Source organism: Narcine bancroftii, chromosome 5 (genome assembly GCF_036971445.1).
Source record: "Narcine bancroftii isolate sNarBan1 chromosome 5, sNarBan1.hap1, whole genome shotgun sequence".
Classification (NCBI taxonomy): Eukaryota; Metazoa; Chordata; class Chondrichthyes; order Torpediniformes; family Narcinidae; genus Narcine; species Narcine bancroftii.
The window spans coordinates 170,135,362-170,153,597 of NC_091473.1; the positions used below are offsets into that span (position 1 = coordinate 170,135,362).

General features: G+C 40.6%; 1 protein-coding gene across 14 annotated transcripts in view; it reads right to left on the bottom strand.

The window, feature by feature from the left end:
• The window catches only part of LOC138764176 (voltage-dependent L-type calcium channel subunit alpha-1D-like), a 427,400-nt gene that overhangs the window by 268,971 nt on the left and 140,193 nt on the right, over nucleotides 1-18,236 (bottom strand). For 12 of the 14 annotated variants that reach the window (XM_069939715.1, XM_069939725.1, XM_069939713.1 and 9 more), the window contains 2 exons: nucleotides 10,432-10,535; nucleotides 4,491-4,660 (listed from right to left, as the gene is read on the bottom strand). In XM_069939715.1, the coding sequence (XP_069795816.1) occupies nucleotides 4,491-4,660; nucleotides 10,432-10,535 (274 nt within the window). Of the gene's footprint in view, nucleotides 1-4,490; nucleotides 4,661-10,431; nucleotides 10,536-13,546; nucleotides 14,384-18,236 lie in introns of those variants that run through there. The other 2 variants (XM_069939720.1, XM_069939721.1) reach the window with 2 other exon arrangements.

Sequence of the window (18,236 nt, forward strand, 5' to 3'; positions counted from 1 at the left end):
AAACAAAAATGGGAACAGGATTTAAATATAAAGATAAAAAAGGAAACATGGGAGAAGTTATGCTCTGGAACGATGAGAAATACAATAAATACGAGGTTACGTATGATACAATATAACTGGATACACAGGCTATACATTACACCTCAAAAGTTAAATAAATGGGACCCAACAGTATCTGATAGATGTTTTCGATGTAAAAAAGAAATGGGAACAACAATTCATGCAATCTGGACATGTGAAAAAGTAGAAAAATTTTGGGAAGATCTCAATCAGATATTAAATAAAATAACAGAAAACAATATACCAAAGAATTCAGAGATCTTCCTCCTAAGTAACATAAAAAACAAAGAATTTGGAATTGATTTGGAGGATGCACAAAAAAGATTTGTTAAGATAGATCTTGCCGTAGCAAAAAAATGTATTATGTCAACCTGGAAATTGGAAGATAATTTGAAAATACAACAATGGTATATAGAAATGAATAAATGTATTCCATTAGAAAAAAATAACATATAGTTTAAGAAATAATATTGAAATATTCGAACAAATATGGGAGCCTTATATTAAACACAATAGCGAAAACCTACCGGGGACAATCACTACCTAAGTTAACGGAAGGAAAAGGAAATGAAAAGAATGGACTCAGTGGAATTTCTGGTGTATTTTTATTGAATGACAACATTGTCTGACTGGTTTAATGTATCCTAGATTTTATACCTTAAATGGACGGGAGGGGGGAGGTGGGGAGGGTGGGAGGGGAGGAGGGAGGTGGGGGGGGGAGGAAATGATATTGTATATGTGTGAAAAGGAAAAAATGTGTATCATGGTTAATGTGATTTATGGTGTGAAAAATAAAAAAATTATATAAAAAAAAACACTGACTTAATGGTTGGGGGAAACATTTTTTAAAGAACTCAATAAAATTTCAATCATAAAAAAGATGTATATGTATTTATAAAGAGCCATATTAACAAATAGCGAGAAGATTTCCATGTGCAGCAATGAAATAAATAACTGAAATTTTTGTTTTCCATGACACTAACTGAAGAACAAATATTGGCTCGCTCATTTGGCAAACATTCCTCGATCTTCTAAGATTAAGTTCATGCATCTATTTGCACGACAAGAGAAAACAGAGCCTTTGTTTTAGCTGAAGTATTTTACATTTGAAAGTTTTACTTTTGCTCAGATACTTTTGCTTCTCATTCGAAAGTTGGAAAACCACATCACACATCAATGCAAGGTAGAATGAGGGCAAGAGAGAATGAGGATAAAGAATAAATGGAAAACCATGTTTTTGAAAAGTAACAAATGGAAGGAGTCTTGAGAGGAATTATTCATTGCACAAGTACGAGGATCTTAGCGTCTGTTGCAATAAGAAAGGTGTTGGAATTTTTCCTCATGTTTGTACACAGAGGATTTGATGGAACACAGTCTGTTCTGTTTCTATTAGTGGAAATAAAATTACAGTTTGAAGAAAAATGAACATGAAAAAAAAAGCCTCACCCTTGCTGTTCTTTACTGAATACAAATCCTCAGATGGTGCTGCAGAAAGGATCAATTAAAAAAACAATCTTTCCAAATTTGATGGTTTATGGCCTCGGAGTACTTTTGCAGGAGCTTAGAACAGCAGCTACATTGCCTCATTGATATCACAGAAAATTAACTTCAAAAAGGCATTAGAACATTCATCAGAATCCCTTTACACAATCTTCTAGTTAGATATACAGAAGGGACTGCATCCTCACATGAAAATGTATCTCCATGTTTATGTTTCCCATTATAAACAGAGCAGGATGCTCATTTTCTGATGGGATCGTTGAGCGACCCATCTAAGGTTCATGACGATTTATTCAACAGAGCCTGTTGCTGCCTCACCACTCAGCATTTTTTTTCCTCCACTTCAAAAATGAATTAATTGTATTTTTTGAGGAATATTCACGTGCTGTGCTTAAGCAAGCCAGGAGCAACACTAACTGAACAGATTGAACCGAACTGATCAATTTTGCCATGAACTATCCCAAAATAAACCTGATTAACAAATGCACCTTTCATAGTTAGGACTCAAGAAAATCTTTCACGCATTGGAGACATTTTGCACATTCAATCTGGATTAGTCTTAGAAAAGTAAATCGATTAGACACTGATGTCAACACGATCAAAGGAAAAGGGAAAATGGTAAGAAGCCTGCAGAAAGACTGACCAAAGCAAATATTATTTTTTTTTAAATTATTACCCTAAAAATATTTTAAAAAATGTTGGTACCAGCAGAACACCACTGAAACAGTCATCCCTTGGGCACTTTGTACATCTCAATCACAACAAGTTAATCTGAAAGAATAAAAGGTCTACTTATATCCATGTTCCCTGTTCTGAGCCCAGGGTCCAGAATATCAAATGGAGAACTGGCAGCCTCTTCAAATATTAGCATTGACATCATGGTTCAAGACAAACAGATCACTGGTTAAAAGATTAAAAAAAACATAACCAATGTTTTAGGCTTGACTGCGAAACTTTGATGAAGGGCTCAAGCCTGAAACATTGTTTATGTGTCTTTATCTTTGCTCCATAAAGTACACTGTTTGGCCAGCTGAGTTTTTCCAGCATTGTGTTTTTACCTCAATCACCATGACCCAAGTTTTCAAAAGTGATTTCTTAGAAGTTGGATTCAAATTATATTAAAAATCTGCTTCTGGTGCTCTGTCCAATTATACGAAGATCCATCTTATATTGAGTAGAAGCAGAGAAGTTAATTAACCTTTCTCAGAATCAATGCACAATTTATTGGTACTCAAAACTCTTTGGAACTACACGAGTGAGATGCATTTCACATTGCGATTAATGCTCAAGTCGCAAGCATCTGTCAATAAAGGGCTCTCTAACCCCCAACTGAGGCAGGAGTAATTTAGTGTGCAGATAATGTCATTGAATTCTTGAAACATTTCCCTGCTCTCATTTCACGGTGATTCCACAGATTATTTTTCAGAAGTTCACGAGAAATTAATGGTCCTTTTTAATCATTGCATTGGTGATATTTCAGATGGAATCCTATATTAAAGTAAAGAAACTAGGGAGAGAATAGGGACTCTGAAAGAACAACAAGGTACATTATAATTAAATGTATTCTAGGACATGATGGGAAGCAAGGTACCAAACAGGAAGGGACTCATTCCATGTTGTGAAACTCTGCGATGCTGACTCTTTGACGATGAATTTTCAATTACTTGAAATATTTTTTTAAATTCAAATAACATGTCTTTATCTTTCAAGTTAAAATAGAATAATCATATGTTTATACCATTATTCCTCACAGATTTGAGTTATCCCTCTTTGCTTTACTCATCAGGTATGGCATGTACTATTGGATGACTCAAAAATAAATCAGAAAGAAGCAGTAAAGGCCAGTTAAAAATTTCATTTGATTGGTTTTTATTCTGAATCAAGCACTAAGCACCTCCTTAGCTTCTCCAACCAGCAGCAGAGAATGAAATTAGCATATTAATATAACAGTGACTGGAAGCTAGTCAATTCTTTAAATGACAACTCCATGGCAGCAACATCAATGGTTGCCATGGGGGTGAGAAAATACAAAGAACTAGAAAATGGAACTTGTCAATTATGTGGTTATGCACCCACCCGTGCAAGTAGTGGCCTTGAGTATCCTCAAGCCACTGTGAGGTTCAATCTCATTAAGAACCCTATGATCATTGCATCTTGCTCTTGAGTGCTTAACACAGAATGCTGCAATTTTAATCAGTGATGCCTCTGGACAAAGTAGAGCAGAAGCAGGAGGCAAAATACTGGTGTCCAAATAGGAGTACTTAATTTGTGTCTCTTTGCAGCTTACTCAAAAACGTGCTCCTTGTTTCACTTCAATAGCTAATTTCAATTGGTAAACATGAAAGTAGCCATTTCACACCAAATTACTAATTTAGATGCACTCTGACACAGAGCATCAGATGTGCCATGGTGTTCAGGCTACCTTTCAGATGGTACTTATCAATCCAGAAATTATCATTTTTCACGTGTACAAAACCATGTGTAAATGGGTCCAGCTTCCAGGTGTGCATCTCTAAAAATTTGCTTTCTAGTATCTCTAATAACCAGTGAAACAATTCATTAAAAACCAAGTAACAAGATCATTGCGTAATAAGCACGATGTCATCAAGTTTCTTGTCATAAATGCAACTGAAGACTAAGGATTTCCACAAAACTCCAATATAGAAGAAATAATCCAATGAAAGACAACATTAAATGATTTTCAGATTGAAACCGTACTATTAAACAAATTTTATCCATTTGGGGAAATAGCTTAAAAACTACAACATGATTCTTTTAAACTCTTTAAACTGTTTCAAACTCAGATTGGAAACATTGCTTTTCTCTTGAAAGATGTTACTTAGCAGGCTGATTATTTCCAGATTTTCTGTTTTATCTTGTCAATATTTTATCTATCTCTTACTCCTACAGTCATGAAGGGAGATACTTACGATTTCGTTTCTCTGCATTCTCAAAGTCTTCCTCATTTTCAGGATCAATGTCTTCAGCCTGGGTAATCCAATCCAGGTAGCCCTTGAGGTCCTCCTCAAGTTGTTGTTTCTCGCGTAATTTCTGAAAGTCTCCTCTGGCCTTGGCCTTTTCCCTTTCCTTAGAAAATTCGCTGTAGGTTTCAGTGGTAATCAGAAATATTTCAAATAGAAAGAATAAATGAAGATAAAGGAAGGGGGACGCAATTATCATTTGTTCAGAATTGTTAACATTCAATAATACAAAACCTGGTATGTTCTTTAAATGGAAAAAAATTATTACATGCTCAGCAAGTAATTAATCAGAAATCCGCATGTATTATTTACGTTAAGCTACTAACATGCTCTTGTCAAGACAATCTGAATTCAAGTTGCTGGTGGGCGGAGAAATGGATTAAATAAAGCTGTGTTCCATGGGATGAAAAGACCACCACAACAGATAATAATCTATTAAAATTCAATTTATTCATTAATATCCTCTGACTACAAGACCTACCACTCTTACACGGTAACTTTAGAATCGCAATCTGTGCTAAAATTGATTTTTATCTTTCCACTGGGTATAAAAAGGATGCAGAAAATCAATTTGTATCGCTTCAGCTAACATGAAGGATCACAACATTCAAATGAGTAGCACAGAACCATCAAAAACAGGGATGTGCCTCATGAGCTCTACAAATCAGGATCCCACCCAGTGTTGATATTGTGGAACATCCTGAAACCACAAATTCTCTCAAAAATATAATTTATGTAAAACTCGATCAGTAACTACAACTTCAAACCAAAATAATCATGCTTCCAGATCAGCAGTTATTCAAAATATTAAAACAAACCTCATACCCAATCTCCAAACTGACTCCTTAGCAATCCAACCTTCAACCACCTCCCCGCCAGCTTTCCCTCTTAATTCTCTAGTTGTAGCCTTATTTCACAGGCCTTCTCACTTGATAACCAGCCTGTTTATTTAGCTAGATACCCATATGGAAATAGAATTTTCTTAAAATCCTGAATTCTGCAGCTAAATTGGAATAAACTTTTCAATATCTCATCTCCTAGGATTTACATCACAAAAGCTGCCCCTGCATCTCCTTGAAAAGTTTATACATATCTATAATTAATTAATTTTACATGAACACGACTGACAATTAATTTCATATTGAAATAATGCAAATAGAAAAATTACTCTTTTTAAATTTATTTCAATATTTTGTGTCATTTTGTTTGGTAAATAAATTAGTTACATTAGCCTGTAAACTGCAGCCCACATAATACAGTTGTGTAATATCAATTTTCTCTATGAAAGGGTAAAAAAAACTCAGAAAAAAGGTTGAAAATGGTACTCTGGAGCAGAGCAACGATGGAACTAAATATAAGTCTCGCAACTCCAAAATGGGCACACATGGATTTTCAAACATATGCCTCACTGGAATATAAAAGAATTACCGTACTTGATGGCATTCAAGACCCACTTTTTTCCCCAAAAATAACCCCTAGGTCTTGTATACGAAGTTGAAATTAGGATAATAATGGTGAGTAACAATGACAGTAAAAATCATCACTGAATGGCTCACAAGCATCACTATCATCTATCATTGGGAGATGGTGGCAGGTTGTCGGGGGTGGGTAAGCAGGGTGGTGATATCAGTATGGGGGCTGGTGGCGAACTGTCAGGAGACTCTCCCAGCAGCACACTGTCGGTCCTCACACTCATCTCACCGTCCAACTACCCCCCCCACCCCCCGACAGCCCGCCACTCTGCTCCTTCCCAACAGTCCGCCAACAGCTGCCACACTAATCCCACCACCCCACTCCCCCTGCCGACAGCCTTCCCCCAGCCCCCACACCAATCCCACTGCCCTGCTCCCCCACCACAGCCCACCACCAGGCCCCACACTGATCCCACTGCATTACTCCCCACCATGGGAGAAAGCGGGGACAGCAGTCTACCAGAAGAGAGCAGGGCAGCGAGACCAGTGTGGGGAATGACAGCAACAGTTTGTTTTTTTATGTTTTCTGCTATAGCTATGCTGCTTTCATTTTTGCTTATAAATTACAGCAGTATTATTCTTAAAACTATTTTTCCTGTTGTCCGAGTTGCATGTTTTGCCCTTTTTTTCTGCTACTCTAGCTACACATTTCAATAACATTAAATGCTTACCTATAACTAAAAAAAAATCTTACATCTTCCCTGCTGAAATGGGGGGGGGGGTCCTTATATGCCCATGGGTCTTATATGCCATCAAATATGGTGCACAAATCTCATCTCTTTATTGCATTTTGTTTGTATGTATCTAATGGTTTACAGCAACCATGCAATCTGAATCCAAACATCATCTCTTGAAGTGAAAGTGGAGGATATATAGAATAAGTAGATAATGCAAATTATCAAGGTTTCCTCATTTGTGGAATGATGTTATTTTGTGATTTTGACATTTGACTTCAGTGTTACTTCTGACATTACTAACAACAATGTGTGTGTTTATACTAAGGACACCTCGCATCACCGCGATTTTTTGTCCCTCGCATCAACGCGCATTTTAGGACTACCCGAACTGTTTCTACCGAGCGATTAATACGCGGTGGTGCAGGGCGATGCGAGGTGATGCGAGGAATGCGAGGTGATGCAGGGCGATGCGAGGTGACCAGGAAGTCCGATGAGCAATTGAAAACCGCGGGTGAAAAATCGCGACTTCCGGTGAGTCACCCGCGGTGTTTCCACTGTGAGGTCGTCCCTCGCATCACCCCGCATCGACCACCTCAAAAGTAGGACGCCGGAGCACCTCGAATCGCCGCACATTGGCCACAACCGGATGTGTTCACCGTGCGGCCAGATTCGAGGTGTCACCACGCATCACCGCGCTTTTCCCGACTCAGTAGAAACACCCCCACATAGTCAACTAGAAAAACATTGTGCGTTTATTATCAGCAGGTTGCGAGTTTGTTAAAAGCTGTACAGACAATTGCAATGGTTAAAAAAAATCAAATCAAGAATGTGACTTCAAAGACCTTCAATAAAACAGATGAAATTAGGTCAGACACAGAGTGTAGCTGATGAAAACCCTGATTAATTATTAAGCTTAATTGATACTGTTGCTAAAGTCAGCAGGGTTACAAATTGACTTGGAGATTTAAAGTGCATGTCTCATTTTCTCAATGGAAGTGTATACTGGGAATCCTGGTGTGTCTGCACTGTGAAAGCAATGAGTGGTAGAATAATGGGTTGAAGTCTGCCAATAAAATAACCACATTTGAGCTCTTTATTTTCCTTTTAAATATAGTGTATCTTAAATTCTCTCAATGTAATTCTTAAATTTCGCTATGTTGATGCATTGAAGATTCACCCATTCATGTCATAAAAGCACTATTATCCAAACAGAGTGTTATTTTATCAATTAACTCCATAATGCATTTGTATTTATGTTTTTGTGAGAACAGCAGAAAGGCTATGTTGCTTATTCCATAATTAAAAATGTAATAATTTCATTTTGTGCCAAATCTTAGTATTACAACACTGGATAATTACTTTGAATAAATGCACAAGTTACAATTTATTTCAGTGAGAATAAATTGTAATTTTATTTTACAATTTAGTTAAAGCTTCTTATTCTGATCCACAGACAAACATGAATATTTACTGATAGAAAATAAAGTGCATGAAACACTAAGCATTCTCTTGAGTTCACATCTTGTCGAATAAAAATCCAGTATTCTTGTTCAGAACATGCTTCATAATCTTAAACTCAAACAAATTATTAAAAACCCTGTACATGCCTCTTCTGATAGTTAGCAGTCAGTATAATGGGATGGCACAGAAGTTTGATACCAACACTTTTGAATGGCTTGTTCGTAATCTCAGTTTGGTAGTGCTAAAACTTTTAAGTGAAGAAAACAGACTTCCACCCATTTATGGAATAATTTTAGTGAAAATGCAGCAGCAGATCCTAAGCTCCTTTTCCCAACAGAAAATAAAAATAGCATTGGAGACCAGAGAGAAAAGGAAAATATTCCATTAAGACATCCAAGAATAATTTAGTATTGTGCATCTTTTCTTTAAGTTAATTCATGTTTTCTATCTCAATTAGCTTGGAACACAAACAAAGCAGAAAAAGCAGCTGCCTCTCTTCTTAATGTCTTAGATGAAAAATCCATCAAATAAATAAAGCTTCCTTTGAATTTTAATGTATTTTAACTATCGAGTTTAATTTTTTTCTAATGACTTGAATAGGATTGCAGAAACAATAGGTAGGAATATGTCAGTCATGCCTAGTGCAGCAGAAAATCTGTTTTTTGAAAATGTTACTTGTACAGGGTCAGTGCCAGAACATATGTTAAATGGGGAGCATTAGCATGTTGGAGGGAGAAGGGGTTCTAGTGGGGAGCTACCTGTCAAGGGGGCAGGGGGTGCTAGCCAGAACCTACCTGTTCTTGACATCATCTGCCCATGTGACATGAGACACAAGGGCACTTCTTTTATAGCCTTAAGCATCACTAGATGCTACTGATTCTTGACACATGCTAGCGACGCGGCCTGGAGCAGGTGGAGAATCGCTAGCGTGCATCAACCTAGATGCTAGTGATGTGGGAGGGAGTGGGGGTGAATCTGATGACCAGGGATTTCCCCCGGAAGCCCCCACTTGGCGCCGACCCTTTACTTGTGATTTAAGGTATACATGTTACATAATGCACAAATGAATTTTTTTTTTACCGTTGGGCAATGTCAACATCCTAAATAATGTCAACAATTACAGCATTGATTAGTGTAGCTATTAGTGCAATGCTATTAAAGTTTGAATCTGGCACCGTCTGTACATTCTCCCCATGTCTACATGTGTTTCCTCCAGGTGCTTCGATTTCAAAAACATATGGGAGTTATTGGGTGTAATTGAGCAGTACAGGCTTATGTGTGGGAAGGGTTTATTATTGTGCTGTATGTCTAAATTTTTAAAAAGCAATTCAATCATTTTGCAATACACCAATAATTGATCTTGTCAAACCTATTACATGCAAAAGTATAAACAAACATAATGTATTAACTAAAAATACCAAATCATATGGATTTATTAACAAAAATTGAACATTACTCAATTAAGTTACATGAAATAAAGCTGAAATAATAAAGTATAATAAATGCACATGGATCCAAGAGAGAACTATAAAATCATGTTATTTTCACTCATGTAACACAAAACTTGATTAAAACCAAAAAGCACTCAGACACACTGCAAACTGTACATAATAGATCCCAGAAGTTGGAAACTTTATATTTTAATGCTTCATTGCTTAAAAATCACATGCTGCCAACTCTTCCAAAATGCACAATTTCAAAAGCAACTTATTTCAAATGTTTTGCAACTTGCTCAAATCACTGCATTAAGAATGCTTGCCCATTAAAAAGCCACCTCCAAATGCAAGTTGCATGCAAAAAATGCATTTGTATAATGAGAGCACCTTAAAGGAAGCAGAAGGCTTCATAATTTAACTGCTTACCCACTAAGTACACCAAGAACGAGATTAAGTACAAAAAAGGAGCCTAAGATGATTAGGCTAACAAAATATATCCAGGGCCATTCTAATCCAATCGAGTCATTAACCTGAAAAATGAAGAAGGTGTATTATGGGTTTTATGTAACTGAGAATGGCAAAGTCCCTCAGCCAGCCACTTTGTTCCTTGGATGTAATGTTAAAAGTTTATTTCACCATCCTCCTTCATTATTTTTGGGTTCACTGTAAAGTGTTTATTTCAAATTGTACTAGGAATAATTATATTTATCATGCAAATTTTCACTAACATATCATTTCACTTTTATAGGCAGAAATGATGTATTTTTTCTGCCTCAAAGCAAAATTCAACATGGTAACTGGATTTAGGACTTTGCATGACTGGTAAAATGAAGTGCCAGCTTACCCGCTCAATACACCCAGTACAAGATTAAGAACGAAAAAAGATCCAAAGATGACGAGACTGACAAAATAGACCCAAGGCAATTCATATCCCATGGCATCATTCATCTGTAAAGATCACAGTAAGTTACAGTTACAGCTTAACTCAGCTCAAAATCTCAATACTTAAAATATTGTGAGATTGTGCTGATAAACTAAAACTTCTCTTTGATTAACAATTGTACTATCTAAGAGAACATTTTTAAATATTTATATTCAAATTATATTACAAAATATAAAGTATTCAGAGGTATGATAATTAAATGACTCACAAAACACATTCAAATAACAGAACTTCTTTTAAATGGAGCTTCCTGTATGAATCCAATTTAGACAACCAATCATTTTGACTTTGCTCAGAAAAAAATTAATTATTCACGGACTGATCACTGGCAAGTATATTCATCAATATGGAGTCAGGCCATGTATGTGGGTTTACGCCATCCAGGTTTACCTCTCTGCAATCATCAATGAATTCATTTTTATTGCTGGAATAGTGAATTTGGGCCCTCTTCAAAATCTATGCAATTGTTTAATTTTAAGGCCAGAGAGCACAAGTTAAAAATTTCCATGTATCAAAAATGGAGCTATGTACTGTTTTATAAATAGAAATTACAAAAACATGGGTGTATGTGCAAAAAAATGAAATCCTGAGAGGGGGGAGGAGGGGGAAAGGGAGAGAAGAGAGAGAAATGAGAGACGAGAGAGAGAGAAGGGGGGAGGAGATAGGGATGGGGAGGGAAGGAAGAAAGAGAGAGGGAGGGTGAGGGAGGGAGGGAGATGGAGGGAGTGGGAGATGGAAGGAGAGGGAAATGTAGGGAGAAGGAGATGGAGGGAGAGAGAGAGGGGGAAGGAGAGAGGAGGCAAAAGAGAGGGGAAGGGGGAGAAAGAGAGGGGGAGGGGGCGAAAGAGAGGGGGAGAGAGAGGGAGAAAGGAAGGGCGAGCGGGGGAGAGAGGGAGGACGAGCACAAGGGCAAAAGGGGCTGAAAGGGGGCGAAAAGGGGAGGAAGAGAGGAGAAGGGGAGAAAGGAGGGGACAGATAAAGATAAAAAGAGAAATAGAGAAAGAAAGATAGAGGAGAAAAAGAGAGAAAATGAGAAAGAGAAAAATAGAGAAAAAAGTGTGAGGATGAAAGGGAGAAAAATTAGAAAGAGAAAGATAGAGTGAGAGGAAAAGAGAAAGGAGAGAAAAATAGAAAGAGAGAAAGAGAGAGGAGAGAATGGGGAGAGAGATAAATAGAGAACAAAGTGAAAGAAAAAGAGGCAGAAAGGAAAGATATAACAAAGGATATAACAAAGGAGGAGAAACAGAAAGGGAGAAGGAGAGAGCAAGAGAGAGGGAGAATGAGCAAGATAGCAAAAGAGCAAAGGAGAGCAAGAGAGAGCAAAATAGAGCAAATGAACAAAGGAGAGAGAGCAATAAAGCAAGAGAGAGGTAAACAAAGGGCGAAAGAGAGCGAGCAAAAGAGAGTGAGAAAGAAGAGAGCAAGAGAATGAGAATGTGAAAGAGAGAAAGTTAGAAAGAAAGCAAGAAATAGAGCTAAACAGTGAAAGAGAGAGAGTGAGGGAGAGGAGAATGAAAGAGCAAGAGAGCAAAAAAGAGAGAGAAATAGGGAGCAAACAAGCAAAGGAGAAAGAGGAAAAAAGCAAAAGCGAGCGAGAGGGCAAGAGAAAGAACAAGAGAGCGAATGAGAAAGAGAATGAGAGAGAGCAAGAGGGGGAGAGAGAGCAAGAGAAAGAGAACAAGAGATTCATATTTCATTAGCATCGTCACATCCATGACTTAGTCATCTTCAGTTAGATCTTCTCTGATTATCTTACAAGTTATTTCCAAAGCAAGCAATTTATAAATTATTCCATTGCTCTTTCCTTTCCAATGAATAACTCCTATCATCAATGCATTAAATTTAAAAACTTCATTCTTCTTTCAGAATATGACCATTTCTTTGATCCACTTCAGTTCTGCAACCTCACCCAGTCTAACATATACCCTTCCAATTCGACCTTCCAATTCTAACTTTCTTCAAATCTCCTCCCTCTCAATGGCAGAAATGCTAAGATCTTGTTTCAAAACTTCAGAGTAATAACTATAAACACATTTGACACATTTCTCTAGTATTGACAAGGAATTCTCATTACCAAGTTCTTCAGCATTGGCTTTGGTCCATTCTATTCCTTTATTCTGCAATGCTAACAATTATTCTAATCTTGGTGGAACATTGTGAAATTTATTTCCACATTGCAAGTACATTGTCAAGATTGATAGTTGGTTTAATAAAGTAGTTCCTTCAGTGTGATATAAACAGGCAATAGTAGGCTATACTGATAACCAGAGAAAGCCAAGCATTATGAAAGTACATTAAAGTCACTTTAAATGTTTCTTTGTTAAGTCAGAACTCTGATTTTAAACTTGAAAATAAGGAACTTGTTAAAATAGGGATCAGATCAAGTTTACCAGTGGATGGGATTTCATTGTTATTAGAAAATGATTTGGCAGAATATAAAGTTGCTTCTGCAGTGAAATTAACAGATTGAGGAAAAAGACAAATTTAGATACCTATCCAGTGTGTGCAGTGACAAGGGCGATGAAGGAAAAGTTTGTCAGTGGAAGTAGTGGTGTACGCAATGATTTAAAAGGGTTGGAAAGCTGTGACAGTGTAGTGGTACACTACCGGCCTACTGCAGAGGGCAACCTCTGTACCTGCAGAAGAGCACGGTGACAAGACAACACCTGGGCAGGTGTCAATCAGCCGACCTGAATGGACCAAGCCCCACCCGGTCGGCTGTCAGTCACCCTCCGGGATATAAACCAAAGCTGGCCCTTCGAAGACACTTTCAGAGTTTACAGCAGCTCTCCTCACAGCTAGCTCTGTGGAAGTTTATATTGAATAAAGCCTGTCGAACAGACTTTCTGTTTTGAGTGTGATAGCACACCACAATTTATTCGACATAAAATTTTAAAGCTGTTATGGAAAAGCTCCTGAGCATCAGGAGCATCGAAATCGACCCACGTCACCCGGAAGCACAAACACGCTTCAAGATCTGGAAGCACACGGTTGAAGCAATCATTGAGGCACACACCGCCATCCTGGACTTTAATCGAAAGAGGCTCATCTTACTCCGATCAAAGTTGGGTCCCCAAGCCTTCCAGGCACTCAAAGACTGCACCGGGTACTCAGAAGTGATGAACACGCTTGAGACCATGTATAAACCTTCCACGAATGTGGTCTTTACAAGGTACCTCCTAAGTACCCGTGCCCAGCTGCCCAGGGAGACGGCCGAGTCCAACCTGGGAGTCCTGCATGAGTTGGTTCGACCTTGTCTGGCTGAACCCAGGGTAAATGAAAGGGAGGTCGAGAGACTGATCAGAGATGTCTACGTCCGAAGACTACATCCGAGAGCCGTCAGGCAGAAGCTGCTAGAGGACAATATCTACTCCTTGGCCAAAACAGTGGAGGTAGTCCAAACCCTGGAGCAGCTGTCCTGCACACCGAAGCTTTCAACTCCAGGCTTCCTCAGGCTTATACGTTGTCAGCACAGTCAGCTACTGTGACCCTAGACCAGTTTTGGGATGTAAACATCACTGCTGCGGGCGCCCAGAGCCCATGTAAGTACTGTGGGTCCCCGGTGTGGGTCTAATCGTCGATCGCATCAAAACTGCCCGGCCAAAAACCAGTACTTTTCGAGATGTGGCAAGGAAGGCCACTTCACCAAAGTATGCCTCTCAAAGCCCCGCCAGCAGATCAGCGGCCCTCTACGACCTGCCCCCTCCCTCACGATCCCCACGATTGCCAGACGGCGCCATTGCCCTCGCAGCCACTTCCAGCCTCCCCAACTCCGAGGGCCCAACTTCCAGCCTCGCTGGCAATGATCGCCACATGTGCGCCATGCCCCGGACCTCCCAAAGACTACAACAATGTCACTTCCGGTCTATGGAATGATGTCACTTCCACCGCCTGTGATGACGTCGCTCTCGCCGACAGCTGGCGACTTGATGTCACTTCCTCCAGCACAACTAGCGCAGCTGGGGAAGAAGGCCAGCCATGACTTGCCCTCCTATGCGGTGCCACCACCTTGGGCCGGTCAGGCGCAGGCGCCACTGCCACCCAGGCCTCCAACAAAGACGGGACCGACAACGTTGATGACGTGGTCAACATGGGCGCTGACCAGGCAGCCCTACCGATCCACCCCACACCTCCAGACATCGCTAATTGCCGCACAATGCACCCCACGCCTACGGAGAACACCACTGGTCGATACTCACCTTTCCCGACACCTGCAGAGGATGCCAAAGGCCACGACTCGCCTCCACCATCAGGGAACAACAACTCAGACCCTGAGATGATCCTAGCAGCCACCACTTTGACCAGGAACATCCCCATGACCTTAGACGCTCCATGGTGGACGTCAAAATCAACGGGCAAGTAACAAAGTGCCTAATCAACAGTGCAGCACTGAGAGTTTCATTCACCCGAGCAGGGCCCACTCCCTAAAGCTAAAAATCCACCCCACCACCTTCTCTATTGCTTTTGCTGCCAAAGACAGGATTATCAATACCCTCAGGTGCTGCTCGGCTGATCTGACCGTAGGGGAAGAGACATACACCGGGTTCAGGCTCCTGGTCATGCCCAAACTCTGCGCCCCAGTCCTCCTGGGCTTAGACTTCCAAAGCCACCTGCAGAGCGTTACCCTCTCCTTTGGGGGGCCTCTACCCCCACTCACGCTCCACAGCACACCATGCAACCAACCCCAGCCCACCTGCGACCTCTCCACTCTGCACATCATCTTCTCACACCTCATGCCAGACTGCAAGCTGATAGCCACCAGAAGTGTGCCATGGAAGGAGACCATCAGGGCAGAGGTGCGGCAGCTTCTTGCGCAAGATGTCATAGAGCCCAGCAACAGTCCATGGAGAGCCCAAGTCCTAGTGATTAAAGGGGGAAACCCTTTAATCGAAGACCGAGGATGGTCAAGAATTACACCCAACTGGACGCCTACCCCTTTCCGAGGATAACCGACATGGTCAACAAGATTGGCCTGAAGTTGGCTTATCACCAACTCCCCATCCACCCACCAGACAAGCCTTATACTGCCTTTGAGGTGGACGGACGTCGGTACCAGTTCCCCGAGTTCCGTTTGGGGTCATGAATGGAATCTCTGTCTTCCAGCAGGAAATGGATTGTACGGTAGACCAACACAAGCTAAAGGTGACTTTCCCGTACCTGGATAATGTCACCATTTGCTGCCACGACCAGCAGGGCCACGATGCCAACCTGGAGAAATTTCTCCGGACGGCCAAGGAGCTGAACCTCACTCACAACAAAGAGAAGTGCATGTTCAGCACCATCCACCTTGCCATCCTGGGGTACATTGTGGCACATGATGTCATCGGCTCAGATCCAGAACGAATGCGCCCATTAATGGAGCTGCCCCTCCCTCCCACGCTCCAAGCCCTCTGCAGGTGCATTGGCTTATTCTCTTACTACTCACAGTGGATTTCCCTCTTCTCAGACAAGGTCCGCCCACTGCCCCAGGCCACAACTTTTTCTCTCCCACCCGAGGCGCAGGCAGCCTTCACGCACATCACACAGAATATCGCAGATGCCATGATGCATACCGTGGATGACGACTTGCCTTTACAGGTGGAGAGCGATGACTCCGATATAGCACTCACCGCTACCCTCAACCAAGGGGAGCGCCCAGTCACCTTCTTCTCCAGGACCCTCCACGGATCTGCCATTGAAAAGGAGGCCCAGGCAATCATGGAAGGAGTCTGCCACTGGCACCACTACCTGGTTGGCAGGATGTTCACCCTCCTCACTGACCAGTGGGCCATGGCATTCATGTTCAACACCACCCACAGGGGCAAGATCAAGAACGATAAGATCTTGTGCTGGAGAGTCGAGCTGACAACATACAGCTACGACATCCAGTATTGTCCAGGGAAGTTTAATGACTCTCCCGGACCTGCGTGTTGCTCCACGACGACCAATAGTTTAGTGGCACAAGAAATAAATAGAGAGATAAGTGAGGCATGTCATAATGATACGGCAGTACTCATGGGGAATTTTAACTTCCACATAGATTGGGAAAATCAAGATGATTGTGGGAGTCTGGAAGAGGAATTCATAGAATGCATCCGCGATCACTTTCTTGAGCAGCATGTTAAGGAGCCAACAAGAGAAAATGCTCTCCTGGATCTAGTGTGGTGCAATGAAATAGGTAGAGTAAATGATATAATAGTCAGAGACCATCTGGGAAATAGCAATCATAGTATGATTGAATTTCTCATTCAGATGGAAGGGGAAATAGTTAGATCTAAAACTAATATATTATGCTTAAATGGGTGACTACCGTAGGATGAGGGACAAGTTGGGCATAGTGGACTGGGAGCATAGGCTAATTAATGAAACAGTTGAGGAATAGTGGAAGATTTTCAAAGAAATATATTGTAATGCTCAACAAAAATATATTTCGGTCAGGAAAAAGGGCAGCAAGGGAGGGAAAAATCAACTGTGGTTAACAAAGGAAATAAAGGAGAATATAAAATTGAAGGCGCAGGTGTACAAAGCTGCAAAGAGCAGTGGGAAACTGGAAGATTGGGATAACTTTAAGAGACAACAAGGGGTTACAAAGCGGATAATAAGAAATGGGAAAAAGGATTATGAAAGTAAATTGGCACAAAATATAAAAACAGAAAGCAAAAAATTTTATAAATATATAAAACGGAAGAGGGTGGCCAGAGTTTACATAGGACCCTTGGACGATGAGAAAGGAAAACTGGTAGCAAAAAATGAGGAAATGGCCGAGGCATTGAACAAATATTTTGTGTCAGTCTTCACGGTGGAAGACACATCCAGCATGCCCAAGTGCGGAGTTAAGGATGCGAATGTTGGGGAGGGCCTTGATAAAATAGTTGTTATGAAGGAAGTAGTGATGGAGAAACTAATGGGACTAAAGCCAGACAAATCACCTGGTCCTGATGATATACATCCAAGGGTTCTGAAGGAAATGGCAGAAATTATAGTTAATGCATTGGTTGTCAAATACCAAAATTCCTTGGATTCTGGGAAGGTCCCGGCAGACTGGAAGACAGCAAATGTCACGCCACTTTTTAAGAAGGGATGTAGGCAGAAGACTGGAAATTATCGCCCAATTAGCTTGACGTCTATAGTTGGAAAAATGCTTGAAGCTGTCATTAAAGATGAAATAGTGAAACTTTTGGAACGAAAGGGTTCAATCAGGCAGATGCAGCATGGTTTTAGAAAGGGAAGATCTTGTTTGACAAACTTGTTAGGATTCTTTGAGGATATAATGGGTGCGGTGGATAGAGGGGAACATGTTGATGGTGTGTATTTGGATTTCCAGAAAGCGTTTGATAAGGTGCCACACAAGAGACTTATCAGAAAGTTACAGGAAAGTGGAGTCCGGGGAAGTTTATTGGCATGGATTGAAAATTGGTTGTCTGACAGGAGGCAGAGAGTCAGGATAAGTAGGAGTTTTTCAGGTTGGCAGAGAGTGGTAAGTGGGGTGCCGCAGGGGTCGGTGCTAGGCCCACAACTGTTCATCAATGTAATTGATGACTTGGAGGAGGGGACAAAATGTGGTGTAGCCAAGTTTGTGGATGACACCAAATTGAGTGGAAGAGCAAATTGTAATGAGGATGTGGAGAGTCTGCAGAGGGATATAGTTAAGATGGATGAGTGAACAAAGGTCTGGCAGATGGAGTACAATGTTAGTAAGTGTGAAGTTATCCACTTTGGCAAGAAAA